The sequence below is a fragment of the Polypterus senegalus genome, chromosome 14 (genome assembly GCF_016835505.1).
Source record: "Polypterus senegalus isolate Bchr_013 chromosome 14, ASM1683550v1, whole genome shotgun sequence".
Lineage (NCBI taxonomy): Eukaryota > Metazoa > Chordata > Cladistia > Polypteriformes > Polypteridae > Polypterus > Polypterus senegalus.
The window spans coordinates 132,020,350-132,038,419 of record NC_053167.1 but is presented as its reverse complement, the minus strand read 5'-3'; the positions used below and the strand labels follow the sequence as shown (position 1 = coordinate 132,038,419).

Sequence of the window (18,070 nt, the reverse complement as noted above, 5' to 3'; positions counted from 1 at the left end):
AAGTTAAGCAGGTTTCGTTTTGAAATTCTACGCGTAACGGTCATAACTGGAACCTGCTTACGTACATATATATGGCCATAGCCTGCAGCTTGGTCGCTTTGAGAGGCGGAGTTGTGTCCGTCATCATCACGCCTCCCACATAATTAAGTGCCTGCCCATATAAGGCCGTCCGTCAGCAGCAATCCAATAGACACGCTGCCGCTAAATATTCGCGGGTGAAGGACTGTGCTTATGCAAACGAAGATGAGATAGTCAGGGATAGACTAGTGTTTGGCACAAACTCAGCAAAAGTGCGAGAGAAACTTTTAAGTACTGGGTCTGAGCTAACATTAAATAAAGCCATGGACATCGCAAGATCGCACGAGATAGCACAACCACAGCTGAGAACCTTCGTTGCACACACTTTGAGCGGCTCACGTGAACTGATTTTCCAGGACTGGGAAAGGTAAACCCGTGCATGCAGTGTGTGATGTCTCAGATAAAGAGGAAGAAGAGCTGCTTATTGATGCAGTAAGAAAGGAACAACCCTCTGATACTGAACAAGCCTTTGTAGACATATCAATAGGAAAGCAAGGTGTAAAGCTTAACTTTAAATTACATTCATAGACACGCTGCCGCTAAATATTCGCAGGCAAATCCACAACTTAATACCGGGAATGCCTGTTAAACATATTAGATTCACGAGTATCGCTTTGGGTAGTGAACATTACGATGAATGAAACCTGTTCAAAAAACACATTACACAATTGAGAAGGCAGCAAAAGAATATGAAGCGAGTGACACATACAAGCATATTCATAAGTGCAGCTACTGCGGAAACAAAGCACAGTGAAACCTTAAGTTTAAATTAAGTTCATAGATAGGCTGCCTCTGGCGTTTTTCATGCCTAAGACGAATACGATATTCACGAGATACAAGTTTAATGAGAAGATGCAGGGTATAAAAGAGACTTTTGATCACTTTGTAACAGAGTTAAAACTGCTGGTGAAGGACTGTGCTTATGCAAACGAATAGGAAAGCAGGGTGTAAAGCTTAACTTTAAATTAGGTTCATAGACACGCTGCCGCTGGCGTTTGTCATGCCTAAGACGAATATGATATACATGAGATACAAGTTTAATGAGAAGACGCAGGGTATAAACGAGACCTTTGATCACTTAGTAACGGAGTTAAAATTGCTGTTGAAGGACTGTGCTTATGCAAACGAATAGGAAAGCATGGTATAAAGCTTAACTTTAAATTAGGTTCATAGACACGCTGCCGCTGGCGTTTGTCATGCCTAAGACGAATAAACTGAGAAATACAACATGAAAACCTGTGTGGTTCTGTCCATGTAACATACTGAGTGATTTTTGTGTTCAGTAAATATGCTTTCAGGAGGGAAGGGCCGCTACTAATAAACTGTTGCTGATAAAAAAAATACACTGGTTTTGTCATCGCACAGATCTACTTTGTATATGAATTACTAAGAGGGAGACTACAAGTCATCCATATCTGCATCAAAAACGTAAAACTAAACATCCCTAACAAATAAACATAAGTAATACCTTTCATATTGAAGAGCTTTAACTAAACAGTTTACTGCTGAAAACAAAAACACTGTCCAATATAGTGACTGCAGTACATCAGGAAATAAATATATTTTTGCTGGTTGACACTGCTAGTCTGTTTCAGGCATTACAGAGATTGTTTACAATAATGCTGAAATAATGACATATATACAATACACAAACAATTTGTTTTTAAACTTTTTCTAATGTATGGAATGAGATCAAATATTGATTACTTCATGTACTCACGTTGCCAATTTCAAAATTCTGCCTCATCAGAAGGTAAAGTGAAGCACTGGCATGGGACCGAATAGTACTGATGCTGCTACTGCAGTTTCTCAGGAGTCTCAGGCAGAGATCTGCACACTGTTCAGTTTCTTCTTCAAAAAGCAGCTCTGGAAACTGTACAGGCAAAAATCAGTTAAAACATAAATAAACACAATTGTTAAAGAAAGAGTGTGTAGAATACACATATTTAATACACGCCACAAGTCTACTGTCTTTTTATTAAACATATGCTAAACCATAAAAGATACCACAATTCTCAAACCCTGTCAACTGAAATCCTAAATGAAGTCATTACAGCAGATCAAGAAAAGTGCTCTGCACACCACTAGCATTTTAACATACCTTTAAGAGGAATAAGCAGCTCAGCTGCAAATAACATCATTAATGTTTAAAATAGTTCAGTCAGCATGTGTTCACTTTTACTGACACCAAAAGCTGATATAGATAATGATAAACACTTTTTTTTCTTAGTCAGAATATCCATACTGCACAACCTGGCACCTCACTCCAACTAAGGTATGCTAGCTCTCTATCTTTTATGTTTACTGTTTGTTGACTATAATGTCACTGTAACATCCTTGCCTGTGTTATAAAAGCTTCAACTGCCAGTGTGGGAGCACTTACTGGATTAACAAGTCCTGATCGTGTGTGTCATTAGAGCTCACAAAGTGGGGAGGAATCACTTTGTTGTTATACTTGATTTGATTCAGTTCTGACATTGTGTTCAGCAATACAGGGGCGCCGCAGGGGACTGGACTTTCTCCGGTCCTGTTCAATCTATATACATCAGACTTCCAATATGACTCGGAGTCCTGCCACGTGCAAAAGTTTGCTGATGACACTGCTATTGTGGGCTGCATCTGGAGTGGGCAGGAGGAGGAGTACAGAAAGTTAATCAAAGACTTTGTTAAATGGTGCGACTCAAACCACTTACACCTTAACACCAGCAAGACCAAGGAGCTGGTGGTGGATTTTAGGAGGCCTAGGCCCCTCATGGACCCTGTGATCATCAGAGGTGACTGTGCAGAGGGTGCAGACCTTTAGATATCTGGGAGTGCAGCTGGATGACAAATTGGACTGGACTGCCAATACTGATGCTCTATGTAAGAAAGGTCAGAGCAGACTATACTTTCTGAGAAGGTTGGCATCCTTCAACATCTGCAGTAAGATGCTGCAGATGTTCTACCAGACGGTTGTGGCGAGTGCCCTCTTCTACGCGGTGGTGTGCTGGGGAGGCAGCATAAAGATGAAAGACGCCTCACGCCTGGACAAACTTGTTAAGAAGGCAGGCTCCATTGTAGGATTAAAGTTGGACAGTTTAACATCTGTGGCAGAGCGACGGGCATTAAGCAAACTCCTGTCAATCATGAAGAATCCACTGCATCCACTTAACAGTGTCATCTCCAGACAGAGGAGTAGCTTCAGTGACAGACTTTTGTCACTATCCTGCTCCACTGACAGACTAAAGAGATCGTTCCTCCCCCACACTATGCGACTCTTCAATTCCACCCGGGGGAGTAAATGCGAACATTAATTTTATTAAAATTTTTTTCTTTTTTCATTTTTATTACTATTTAATTTAATATTGTTTCTTTGTATCAGTATACTGCTGCTGGATTATGTGAATTTCCCCTTGGGATTAACAAAGTATCTATCTATCTAAATTTAATTTATAGAATTAATCTACAATTTGACATGGAGGCTATGTTGAAATTTTGTTTTAGTCGTAAAGTGCACTGTGATTTCGGCTTGGGTTAGGAGGGGTGGGGCTTAGGTACAAACAGTGTTTCTTTTTATTTTCCTAATTGGTTTTCAACTTTACTCACATCCATAAGTCATACAATGAAATACCACAGGATAAACATTCTAGAAATGGTTTTTTAGATGTAATATAGAGTGACAAATCAAAATAATTACAAACTGAAAGTAGAAAGAAAGACAACTATGTGAACTGTATATTAAAATGTAAAGGCAGTCTTTGGGTTATAAAGGAGTTCTGTTCCTGACAATGATTGTGTAGGTTATTTAAGTCAAAAATCATGTAAGTAAACATCCATTAACGGAAAAAGTGAATCAGCAAAAACACAAAGGTTTTAATATTTACAGTCAACTGTGTACTTTATTTAACAAAGTTGAACATTAAAGAACAAGTCAAAATGAGAAACAAACAACATGTAAGCATAACACCTTATTATTTATTTTACAAAAAAAGGTTTCAAAATTGTTAATAAAATGAAAATGAAGCGAAATTGCTGTATTTTGAACGTAAACAGGTTTTGTTTTCAATATATAACTAGGAGGCTTTGCCCCCTGCTCGCTTCGCTAGCCAACCCCCATTTTTGTTTTTCCGGATACACACTTTTAAGATTTTTTTTTTCTTTGAATTGTTGCTATTTCATTAGTTTCACTTTTATTTCAGAACTTCTGTAAAAACAATATTTGGAATCTTTCAAGTCCCAACGTGCTGAATCTTTTTAATGAGGTCAGCGAGGTGTTTAATGACTTTGTACCATAATTCAGGACAGGTTTCTCTGTTTGGAATTTCAGCACCGACAAAACGAACTTCATCATCAGCAGTTAATAATTTTGTTTGCAAAGTAACCAATAAATGCATGCGAGGTAAACTCAGTTTTTGAAATTGTCTGACTTAAACTTCAAAGCCTTACAATATTTACATACTTCTGACATATCACCTTAGTCCATCTATTCGATTTCTATTCGCCTTTATGTTATTTCTCTCTACTTCTTTGCGTTAATGCGATCTTTACTTTCTATTTTTTGATACTTTTATTTTTTTCTGCTTTCATATTCTGTATCTTGCTCTGTATGTGTTTGGTGCCTACATTTTTTTTTTTGAGTCTTTTGAATTCCAGATTTCATTATCTCTAACCTGCTGTGCATGCGCTTGGCCCCCTTGTTTGTTAACCTCTTTATGACGTTTTTCTTTGTATTCTACTCTTTGCCTTTTATTTCTGACCTCACTTTATCCTGCTTTTGTTTCAATGACACCTGGTCCGTGGTGATTACTTTCCCTTTTTCAATTAATAATTTCCATTTGTTTGCGCTACTGCGATCTTTACTTTCTTTTTTTAATACTTTCTAATTTTTCTACTTTCATATCTTTAACTTTCTCCACATGTGTATCGCGCCAATGTTTTTTTAGCCTTTCGAATTCCACTGCTTTCATAATATCTAACCTGCCCTGCATGTGCATAGCATCAACGTCCGGAATGGACATGCTTTTTTTTTCAATTCCACTTTCCTCATTTTCTGAATTTGCACCTAGATTATTCTTTTTCTTTTTTGTCCCTCCAATGCTTTTGAGTCTCTTTTTTTCACGTTGCTCTTTCTTCTTCACTTAGTCGCCGACATTTCATTTATAACGTATTGTCCTTATACGCTTTATATACGCTGAGAGCCCAGGATCTATCTGTGCTCAAAGCCAAAATATGACTGAGTGTGTCGCTGCCCGTGCTCTTATTTGGTTGTAAGTAGGGTGTGTCTTGCAAGAATCTCATGTTCTACATCATCGTGAGACGGTCCTGGGTCAATCTCTTGGCACAAAGTCTCATGTTTAAGGTCCCCGCGAGACACTCCGTGGCCCATCTCTTTAGTCTTGCGGGTCTTTTAAGTGTCTTCTGTGATCTTAACGTAAAAATCACGTCTCGTTGCCCTACTGTTTCTCTCCAGGATTTTTTTATAATAGAGAGACAACACAGTACTTCATGGAGTTTTTGTATTCAATGTCTGGTGCATCACGTTGCAAGCATTGACGGATTCCAATTGCCCTGGTATTGTTTCTCCATCGTAGCAATGTCCTGGTGAAACCTTTCACCGTGTTCGTCACTGACAGCACCAAGATTTGTGGGGAAGAAGTCCAAGTGAGAGTGCAGGAAATGAATCTTAAGTGGCATGTTGCACTTCATTGTCTTGTATGCTTTAAGAAGTTTGTCTACCAGCTGAATGCAGTTTGGGACTCTGTATTTGCCCAGACAATTGTCAACAATGTCTCTGAAGGCTTTCCTGGCAATTTTTTCCGGCCCAACTAACAGATCTTCAAACCGCTTGTCACTCATAACTTGCCTGATCTGGGGGCCAACAAAAATGCCCTCTTTGATCTTGGCATCAGTTATTCTTGGGAACATCTGTCTTAAATAATGAAAACCTTCACCTTTCTTGTTCAGTGCTTTAACGAAATTCTCCCTGAGTCCCAGTTTTATGTGAAGATAAGGCAAAAATATCTTTACTGGGTACACAAGCGATTCATGTGCCACATTTTTCTGTCCTGGAACTAACTTCTTACAGAGTGGCCAGTTCTGTCGAGAATAGTGCGACTCTTTGGCACGGCTGTCCCATTCACAGATGAAACAAAGTACTATGTATAGCCGAGCTACAGTCCTAGTAGCCAACAGGTACTGAAGGATAAACGCTGCCATTGTGTAGCAGAACAGCTTTCAGGCTTAACACTGACGAATCAATGAAGAGACACCACTCTTCCTGGTTGTGATCACAACCCAAGGCTGAGAACAATACTTCAGTGTCACAACAGAAACAGAGATTGTCGACTTGTGCAAAAAATTTGGTTATATCATAATGTCGGCCTCGTAACACAGAAATTTTCGTACCTGGTGACAGCAAACACCATTCCTGCAGTCTCAAACCCAGCAGCTCGGCTTTTGCTTTTGACAGACCCAAATATCTGCCCAAATCAAACAATTCGGACTGTATTATCAGATGTGGATAGCATGATGAGCACGGTTCAAAATCCGGGTCAATATTACTGTCAGTACCCTGCATTGCAGTTTCTTTATCTGGTTCGTCTAAGGTCTAATCCTCTGGTGGTTTCGGAATTGGAAGACTGTTGTCATGTGGCATGGGTCTCATTGCTGAAGTCAGATTAGGATATTCAATTGACTTCTTGTTTTTGGCAGAGAAACTAGACACATTAGTCAAACAGAAGTAACAGTCCGTCACATGGTTTTTCTGCTCTTGCCATATCATTGGAACAGCAAACAGCATCGTCTTTCGAGTGCCTCTGAGCCAGGCTCTTAGACTGACAGCACATGTTGCACAGCAAATATGAGGCACCCATTCCTTGTCTTGATCACCAGCCAAAATACAGATGATAAGCTTTCTTCACAAGAACAGTCACCCAACGTCTGAGGCGCAAGGGTATATTCGCCACAGATATAGCAGAATGAATTGCGGCTGTTACGACATTGACGAGACATATCGCCGGACACCAAAACGTCTATAGCATCAAGCTTACTTGCTGTTATACTGCTACAGATACTATACTTTACTATACAGGTAGTCCCCAGGTTACGGACATCCGACCTACGAACGAGACCACAGCTGCGACACATGCGTCTCGGTATCTGCCACTCTGTCATCTTCGGCCTAGGGATGCTGCAAGCAGTGGCTAGAGAGGGGGCGATTTCACTGCTTGCGCAGTGTAGTGTCCCTCGGGCAGCTCCCGGCGGCAAGCGGTGACCTGTAGTCCATAGTCAAGGGGCCACAGCTATCGCTCGTGTGCAGGACAGTGGTTCGCTGCCTGCCCACTACGCCGCCGCAGCTAATACTCCTGACTGGACGCAGGCTGGATGGAGTGGAGGGGGGTGTTTCACTGCCCACCCAGCACACATGGCTGGTAATGCTGCAAGCGGTGACCCGGCTGCGGCTGAACGGAGGCCATTGAGGGTGAACGGGGCAGCAGGGGTAGCATTGTAATGTGCCTCGGATGGCTGCCTGTTGAATTGAGGTTGGGCGATTCACTACCCACCTTTGGCCGCACCGTGTTCGTTCTTGGTGGGCTGACACTGCAGGGAGCATACTGTAGTGGAGGTGACTGTGTGGTGGGCGAGTGATGAACACTCCCCTCGCCGCCCCTAGTCATTCTCAATAGTAAGCCTGCCTGTACTGTTACGCACATAGCAGGAAGTTGTCTCTTGTCAGTACATCAGACGTGTTGACGACAGGTACCTTCCAGCTGTGATAACGTGTACAGTGCTGTGCAGAAGAGCTCATCTTAACCTTTTGTCTTCAACCATCAAGAATGTCTCTGAAACACAAATCTGATGCAAGTGCTGGTGATACAGTAAAGAAGAGAAAAACCATCACCATTGAAAATAAAGTAGAAATAATAAAAATGTTGGAGAGAGGTGACACTCCATTCATTCATGGGCAGAGCACTTGGTTACAGTCGGTCAACAATAGCATTTATTAAAATAATGTACCTGTTCCGACTTACATACAAATTCAACTTAAGTACAAACCTACAGTCCTATCTCGTACGTAACCCAGGGACTGCCTGTACTGATACTATACATACACACCGACTATCTATATTAACCAAATGAGCAGGATCGGTGTATGCAAGCCACCTTTATAGCATGCTAAGACAGCGTCAAGCTTGTTCAGATATATGGTAAATGGTAAATGGCCTGTATTTGATATAGCGCCTACTAGAGTTCAAGAACCCCCCTAGGCGCTTCACAACACAACAGTCATTCACCCATTCACACACACATTCACACGCTGGTGATGATAAGCTACTTTGTAGCCACAGCTGCCCTGGGGAGCACTGACAGAGGCGAGGCTGCCGAACACTGGCGCCACCAATCCTTCCGACCACCAGCCAGCAGGCAAGATAGGTTAAGTCTCTTGCCCAAGGACACAACAGCTGCATTCTCATGCCGGGAGCCAGGATCGAACCTGCGACCCTCCGATTGCTGGACAACTGCTGCCCAGATATGCCCAGGAGGTCAACTTCCACAGAACAGCTTCTAACCTGGCCTGATTCCATGGCTTTGGACATGCCCAGGCTGCACATACCATTGTTGATAAGTCACTTATGGGACTGAAAATGTTTGGATACAAATATAAGAAAAAATCATGACAAAACTGAAACAGTACGTGATGGGTAAATTTTGATGTGATATTCATGATCAGCACCCAAAAATCTAGAAGAGACACCCAACAGTGTTCAAGAAGCAAAAACACTGTTGTGCAGTGTTACAGTACAGAAGCCTCACTGGTTAAAGTAGTAATTGATTTGCGGGTTAATGCGGACAAAGGTCATAGATCTGTTCTTGTTATCTTAGACTTAAGTACAGCTTCTGACATCACAGACCACGGTATTCTTATAAATCACCTTAGACAGCGGGTGGGTCTCTCTGGTAGCATCTTAAATTGGTTTCAGTCTTACTTAACAGGTAGAAAAATTCTTTGTTAGATGGTGTAGGACAAGGATCTATTCTGGGTCCGCTGCTTTTTCCAATCTACATGCTTCCATTATGTCAGATTATATCAAAACACAAGGTGAGCTACCCAGCTATGCAGGCGAGACACAACTTTATTTATCGATAATGCCTGATGACCCTGATGCTCTTGGCTCTCTAATCCAACATCTTAGCAGTATTTCTGATTGGATGAGAAGAAAGTTTCTCAAAGAAATAGGGAAAAAACAGAAATCTTAGTTATTGCCAAACGTGGAAATAGATGTGTCAACAACCCAACCCCCAATCTGCTTTACTTCTTAAGACAACACAACTGGAACGTATATTTAAGATTCTGAGAATGGCAGGCGCCATTCAAGACGCTTATCTGTGAGTAAACTAACAGCGTGGCGGTGTGTGGTGCTGGTCAGAGGTGGCATAATATGTGAGAACAAAAGGCAAAATGATTGAAAATGGTGGCAATGTCTGTAGCATGTACTACCATTCCTTATCATTAGTGAGGGCTATTTGCATAAAAATTAGTATTCTTTGGTCTTAAAAAAAAAAAAGAAGTCTGCAGACATAGGTTATCTGAAAATCAACTGAAAAGAAAAATTGTGTCTTTTTGTATTTTAGGAATTTGAACCCAAGATCCGCCTGTATTACTCAGTTAAAAATAAAAGCTTTTGGTGTAATATTAAAATGTACATATTATAACACCAACCTTGGACACTAGTGCTCTTTGCGTAGCAAAGCAATGCTGAAGGTACAGGGCGCTCTGGTTGCAAGCTATACTATGAAGTAAGACTCTTAGAACTCCTCCAAGTATACTCTCCTTTGATTCTGTGAGGGACACCGTCTGTGAAAAGAAAAATATTTTTTAAATAAGTATTATCACTTTGGTTCTAACAGTGTGTATCAATTTATTAGTAATAAATCACAAATTAGTAATACAATCCTGCATGTTAGTCAAAGTCAATCACTGAAGCAAAGAAGATCTCACAGTAACTTGCATTAATAACAGATTTTAGTGACTATTTAAAAAAAGAAAATCTGCAAATCGTTTTCACTCTCTTGACGTATCAGTAGTGCAGTCTGAATATTAAAGACAGTTTGCCCCTAAAAATGATATTTACCATATATACTCACGGATAAGTTGGGAGTTGATTTTAATGTATAATTTCTGATATTTTATAATGTCGGTCGTATAAGTTGAATACAGAACACTCACGCTATTGATCCAATAGATTATGATATACTAATGCCCACCTGAGAGAGTAACCACGGAGCACACTGCCTTTTTTTTGTCCATGTGGGCGCGGCAATGCGCTGTATCCGTGTGTGCTCCTAACCTCTCTCTATTGTGCCTACGTGACCACATGGTAATACCAGAACTATTCTGAAGTGACGTTTCCCACTGTTTTGTGTTTTTTGTATCTCACACCCTCATACACCTTTATCGTAAGAGCATCCCTTATCTACGATGGAGTGTTTGAACAGAAGAAAATATGAAGCTGGTTTTAAATAAAAAGTTGTTGAAGTGGCAAAAGAAATTGGTAACTGCGCTGCTGCAACAAACTTCGATGCGCCTAAGGAACTGATGAGAGATTGGAGATGTTATTAAAAAAAAAAAATTAAGCGTCACATTTTTGAACGGCCGCATAAGTCTGATTTTATGATTGATTTTTTGAGTTTCAAAACCCAACTTATACGTCAGTATATACGGTAATGTAAAGCACTTTGAGCTACATTGTTTGTATGAAAATATGCTATTGAAATAAATGTTACTTATATTGATATATAGTATATACAGTACATATACAGTATTATAAAAATATATGTATTTAGAGGGGCTTAAAGTGGAGAAAGACAAACAAATTGTGATGGCATTCACTACACTCTTGGCACGCAGACTCATTCTAATAAACTGGAAGAACCCAAACTCTCCTCTTTTAAGTCAGTGGGAAACCGATGTGTTATATTATTTGAAGTTGGAAAAAATCAAATACTCAGTTAGAGGATCCGTACAGACTTTTTTCAAAACATGCAGGATCTAATCAGTAATATTTTAAAATAAGTTCATAAAGCACAGAGAATTTATTAATTTAGGTATGTTTACAAGCCTTAAATTTTACGCCGTTTGTCTTTCTCTCTTTCAGGGTGGGGATCGGTCTGTTCTTAACTCAATTCTTCTTATTGTAAAAACTTGATCGCTTTGTATGGATTGTAATGAAATTAATAAATAAATAAAAAAAAATATGTATTTATACAGTAAAGCACTTTGAACTACATTTTCTTTTTTCTGCAATTTAATAAAGTACACTTGGCTTAAAACTGAAAGCAGGCTTTATAAAAATACATTAAAATTATATTAGTGCTTTGTTTTAGCAGGAATGAAACTGACATACACTGTTTACCTTGGACTAGTTAATGGCTGCTGAAGGGGACTTTTGATTAATCATTCACTTCTATTATGGAGTATTGGATTAGAATTTTTAAGGCCAACTGTCTATTCTGACGTCAACCTCATTTAGTTGCCTTTTATTATGTGCAAAGGTGTGATAATATTAACAGGATGCTTTATTCTAAGCCCTGGTCACAGGTGGATATTAAAGCAGAAGAATAATTGAAATGAAAAGCTAGTCTGGAAGCAAATGGCCTTAAGTAACGACCAAGGTGAAAACCTTTACAAGTTGTAGTTCAAATATGAAGAAAAATTGAAAAGAACAGACGTGAGAATGATCAGGTAAATGTCCAGAGTGTCACACAGTTTAAGGAAGATGAATAATTAGTTAAGAGAAAACACTGTGTGTGGAAGTGACAGATGTTGATTGATGACGATAATAATGATGGTCATCTGAACTCTACAATTTAAATTTTTCTTTTGGTAAAATTAAAGAGAAAAGGGCATATTATATAGCTGAATTGTTCACATATAATAACTGCTTTGAATTTATGATTTACTTCAGAATTAGATCTCCGTTTAATGGTAATAAAGAAGCCCAACAAAAACTGGAATGCATATTGTACAAAAGAGAATGCTTATCACTTTATTGTGCTATATATTTTCCCTCTCCTCTGATATTGTTTTCATAACTGTAGTCCAAATGAGCACTTGAATTCCAATTCAGTGACAACAAAGTTCCACTTGACTTTGACATTGATTTTTACTATTTATTTCAAATAGACAAATAGAACTTTGTTTGTCTCCTTGGGGAAATTTAGCTTTATACAGAAGCTCTTTAAATAAATAAATACTTAAATACATTGATAAATACTTATAAATAAATATATATATATATATATGTATATATATATATAAATATATATATATATATAAATATATATGTATATATATATAAATATATATATATATAAATATATATATGTATATAAATATATATGTATATATAAATATATATATGTATATATATATATAAGTGTGTGTGTGTGTATATATATATAAATGTATATATATATAAATATATATATATAAATATATATATATATATAAATATATATATATATAAATATATATATAAATATACACACACACACACACAGTGGTGTGAAAAACTATTTGCCCCCTTCCTGATTTCTTATTCTTTTGCATGTTTGTCACACAAAATGTTTCTGATCATCAAACACATTTAACCATTAGTCAAATATAACACAAGTAAACACAAAATGCAGTTTTTAAATGATGGTTTTATTATTTAGGGAGAAAAAAATCCAAACCTACATGGCCCTGTGTGAAAAAGTAATTGCCCCTTGTTCAAAAATAACCTAACTGTGGTGTATCACACCTGAGTTCAATTTCGTAGCCACCCCAGGCCTGATTACTGCCACACCTGTTTCAATCAAGAAATCACTGAAATAGGAGCTGCCTGACACAGAGAAGTAGACCAAAAGCACCTCAAAAGCTAGACATCATGCCAAGATCAAAAGAAATTCAGGAACAAATGAGAACAGAAGTCATTGAGATCTATCAGTCTGGTAAAGGTTATAAAGCCATTTCTAAAGCTTTGGGACTCCAGCAAACCACAATGAGAGCCATTATCCACAAATGGCAAAAACATGGAACAGTGGTGAACCTTCCCAGGAGTGGCCGGCCGACCAAAATTACCCCAAGAGCGCAGAGACGACTCATCCGAGAGGTCACAAAAGACCCTAGGACAACGTCTAAAGAACTGCAGGCCTCACTTGCCTCAATTAAGGTCAGTGTTCACGACTCCACCATAAGTAAGAGACTGGGCAAAAACGGCCTGCATGGCAGATTTCCAAGACGCAAACCACTGTTAAGCAAAAGAACATTAGGGCTCGTCTCAATTTTGCTAAGAAACATCTCAATGATTGCCAAGACTTTTTGGAAAATACCTTGTGGACTGATGAGACAAAAGTTGAACTTTTTGGAAGGCAAATGTCCCGTTACATCTGGCTAAAAGGAACACAGCATTTCAAAAAGAACATCATACCAACAGTAAAATATGGTGGTGGTAGTGTGATGGTCTGGGGTTGTTTTGCTGCTTCAGGACCTGGAAGGCTTGCTGTGATAGATGGAACCATGAATTCTACTGTCTACCAAAAAATCCTGAAGGAGAATGTCCGGCCATCTGTTCGTAAACTCAAGCTGAAGCGATCTTGGGTGCTGCAACAGGACAAAGACCCAAAACACACCAGCAAATCCACCTCTGAATGGCTGAAGAAAAACAAAATGAAGACTTTGGAGTGGCCTAATCAAAGTCCTGACCTGAATCCAACTGCGATGCTATGGCATGACCTTATAAAGGCGGTTCATGCTAGAAAACCCTCAAATAAAGCTGAATTACAACAATTCTGCAAAGATGAGTGGGCCAAAATTCCTCCAGAGCGCTGCAAAAGACTCATTGCAAGTTATGGCAAACGCTTGATTGCAGTTATTGCTGCTAAGGGTGGCCCAACCAGTTATTAGGTTCAGGGGGCAATTACTTTTTCACACAGGGCCATGTAGGTTTGGATTTTTTTCTCCCTAAATAATAAAAACCATCATTTAAAAACTGCATTTTGTGTTTACTTGTGTTATATTTGACTAATGGTTAAATGTGTTTGATGATCAGAAACATTTTGTGTGACAAACATGCAAAAGAATAAGAAATCAGGAAGGGGGCAAATAGTTTTTCACACCACTGTAAGTACGTACATCGGTTTTGGTTAGGGCAGGGAAGCCACCTACCAAATTTCGTGAAGATGGGGTCAGCCTTCAACCTACACAGGAAGTTGAAAAATTGGTGACGTTGGAAAGTTCAATTTTGCTCCAAATGATGCACTAGGGCTTATTTTCAGGGGATATCTTATATTTATTCAGGTACAACAATATACATTTATCCAAATACAGCCATATCATCTTCTTCTGAAATATCCTCATAACTGTCCACATTCAAACCCTGAATTCCAGCAGGAATTTCTTGCTACTCCAGCCGCTTATAGGAATCAACCCAGGATTGATTTGCATGCTTCGATGTTTGATGAATGGTTCAATGCCGAAAACAAATGTATTCATGTTGCCTTTATATTCAGGAGTCGCATATTCCCCAAAGTAATGACACGATATATTTTAAAAGTCTCACATACCATCTTTCTGTGCTGTCTTTTTTTTTTTTTTTTGTACCTTTTAATACCATCAGAATGTACGGTGGTGCATTTGAGCCGCAGAAAAAAAAAATGACATAATGAAAATATCTATTTTGTGATTAATGTGGAAATTTCGGCTTTAAACTTGAAATGTCCACTTTAATCCCGTAGTTTACTTTTTCATTAAAGCAGACCATTGTAAACGTCATCCTAAAACCAACCCACTTCTTCATCAAAACGCGCTTCTGGGGCTTCCTCCTTAACTGATAGCAGTGGCAAGCAGCAATAGATTGCCACACAGAACACATTAAATTTATAATATTCCAGCTTTCTGCACATTTAGAATTTTTTAAATTTAAACTTGATATCACTTTCATGATGAAATGCTACATTTACATTTACAGATAAATCGTTGACTTTGTTTAAAAAATGAATACTGTTAATAGTTACACATATAGGGCAGAGCGGTAGCATTGCTGTTTCGAAGGGAGTCACGTCCCTTGTGATCCCTGCCTGGAGTTGGCACGTTTTCCTGGTGGGTTTCGACAGGGGGCTCAGTTTTCCATCCAAAGACATGAAGGTTTGGGTATTTGGTGCAGCTACAATGATGCCAGTGTATGTGTGTGCTTGTGTTCACCTTGCGATAAGCGGATGCCTCGTCCAGAGATTTTGTTTCTGTTTTGCGCCGATGCTGCTGAACTGGGCACATCCCCGGATTGATTGATGTAATAATTAAACATCCTTTTCAGAGATATTGAAGCAAGGTATCCATCCATTGTCCAACCCGCTGAATCCGAATAGGGTCACGGGGGTCTGCTGGAGCCAATCCCAGCCAACACAGGGCACAAGGCAGGAACCAATCCTGGGCAGGGTGCCAACCCACCGCAGGACAGCAAGGTATCCTCAGAATTTAATGGATGTTTCGGGTACATGTGTCACATTGCGTGAAGTATAAACCTGGCCTTATGCGCCATACTTTTCATCTGACGATCTTGACTAGGGCTTATTTTTGGGGTAGGGCTTATATTACAGAGCAGCCTGAAAATCATGCCAGGACTTATTTTCAGAGTAGGTCCTATTTTCGAGGAAACACAGTATAATTTAATGACATCATCGAACAGTGATTTTTCAAGTTTCTCACAAAGGTGTGAATGTAGACATGATCATAATACTGTTAATATACTGCTCAAAAGAATTAAAGGAACACTTTTTAATCAGAGTATAGCATAAAGTCAATGAAACTTATGGGATATTAATCTGGTCAGTTAAGTAGCAGAGGGGTTGTTAATCAGTTTCAGCTGCTGTGGTGTTAATGAAATTAACAACAGATGCACTAGAGGGGCAACAATGAGATGACCCCCAAAACAGGAATGGTTTAACAGGTGGAGGCCACTGACATTTTTCCCTCCTCATCTTTTCTGACTGTTTCTTCACTAGTTTTGCATTTGGCTACAGTCAGTGTCACTACTGGTAGCATGAGGCGATACCTGGACCCTACAGAGGTTGCACAGATAGTCCAACTTCTCCAGGATGGCACATCAATACGTGTCATTGCCAGAAGGTTTGCTGTGTCTCCCTGCACAGTCTCAAGGGCATGGAGGAGATTCTAGGAGACAAGCAGTTACTCTAGGAGAGCTGGAGAGGGCCATAGAAGGTCCATAACCCATCAGCAGGACCAGTATCTGCTCCTTTGGGCAAGGAGGAACAGGATGAGCACTGCCAGAGCCCTACAAAATGACCTCCAGCAGGCCACTGGTGTGAATGTCTCTGACCAAACAATCAGAAACAGACTTCATGAGGGTTGCCTGAGGGCCCAAATGTCTACTGCCCTGTGCTCACTGCACAGCACCGGGGAGCTCAATTGGCATTTGCCATAAAATACCAGAATTGGCAGGGCCACCACTGGCGGCCTGCGCTTTCACAGATGAGAGCAGGTTCACCCTGAGTATATGTGAAAGGCGTGAAAGGGTCAGGAGAAGCCGTGGAGAATATTATGCTGCCTGTAACATCGTTTAGCATGACTGGTTTGGTGGTGGGTCAGTGATGATCTTGGAGGCATATCCATGGAGCGACTCACAGACCTCTACAGGCTAGACAACGGCATCTTGACTGCCATTAGGTATCAGGATGAAATCCTTGGACCCATTGTCAGACCCTACGCTGGTGCAGTAGGTCCTGGTTTCCTCTAATGCACGACAATGCCTGGCCTCATGTGGCAAGAGTATGCAGGCAGTACCTGGAGGATGAAGGAATTGAAACAATTGAATGGCCTTCACAATCCCCTGACTTAAACCCAATAGAACATCTGTGGGACATTATGTTTCGGTCCATTAGGCGCCGCCAGGTTGCTCCTCAGACTGTACAACAGCTCAGGGATGCCCTCATACAGATCTGGGAGGAAATGCCACAAGACACCATCCGTCGTCTCATTAGGAGCATGCCCCGACGTTGTCAAGCATGCATACAAGCTCATGGGGGCCACACAAGATACTGAAAAGCATTTTGAGTAGCAGAAATTAAGTTTTAAAAAAATGGACTAGCCTGCCACATCTTCATTTCACTCTGATTTTAGGGTGCCTACACAATTGAGCCCTCTGTAGGCAGAAAACTTTTATTTCCATTAAAAGACTTGGCATCCTTTTGTTCCTAAGACATTGCCCTGTCGTGATTTGTATAGATATCCAACTTCATATTGAGATCTGATGTATCTAATGTGTTTCTTTAAAGTGTTCCTTTAATTTTTGTGAGCAGTGTATGTTGTAGCATGTCTTCCAAACTGAAGTAACAAAAAAAAAAGATACAATAACTTACCTGCACTATTATTTCCAGAGTATCCAATATTATTAAATTGGCTTCTGTGGCAAGGTTCCCATCAATGATTGCTTCATGCTCCAGCTCAGCTCTTGATCTGTTGTGCAAAATATTTAGTGTTAGTTTTGACACAATTTAGAAAGACAAACAAAAACACCCACTTTTCTTTGTGCAAATCTAAAAAACACTAGAGTCGCTACTAAGCTGAATATACAATTGCATTTGTAGTTCGATTAAAACTGCCATTGCATAAATGGTTTCAGGATGAATGCATCTTCTCAGATTGTTTCCAAGATGTCCCAAGTGAAATATTCAAATGTCAGATTTTTTTCTTTAATCTTCCATTTGTCATATGCTGTATATGGCAAATGAATACAAGCAAGATTTACTTTTCTGTGTTCTTTAATGTTATTTTGATGTCAATGTTTTGTGTAACTGGATTCTGTGTCCCATTTTCTCCTTTGTGCTTACATTTTAGCATCATTAGCAAATGAATGTAATCATTCCAATCAGTTTTTGTTAGCAGTCAGACAGAGTTACGTGACGCTGCTACTTGCAGTGAAATATTTATGAGGGAGTTATGTGTGTCAATATT

General features: G+C 39.5%; 1 protein-coding gene across 13 annotated transcripts in view; it reads right to left on the bottom strand.

The window, feature by feature from the left end:
* The window catches only part of dock7 (dedicator of cytokinesis 7), a 267,403-nt gene that overhangs the window by 40,911 nt on the left and 208,422 nt on the right, over positions 1–18,070 (bottom strand). For 12 of the 13 annotated variants that reach the window (XM_039735253.1, XM_039735254.1, XM_039735255.1 and 9 more), the window contains 3 exons: positions 17,476–17,572; positions 9,779–9,913; positions 1,799–1,951 (listed from right to left, as the gene is read on the bottom strand). In XM_039735253.1, the coding sequence (XP_039591187.1) occupies positions 1,799–1,951; positions 9,779–9,913; positions 17,476–17,572 (385 nt within the window). Of the gene's footprint in view, positions 1–1,798; positions 1,952–9,778; positions 9,914–17,475; positions 17,573–18,070 lie in introns of those variants that run through there. The other variant, XM_039735264.1, reaches the window with a different exon arrangement.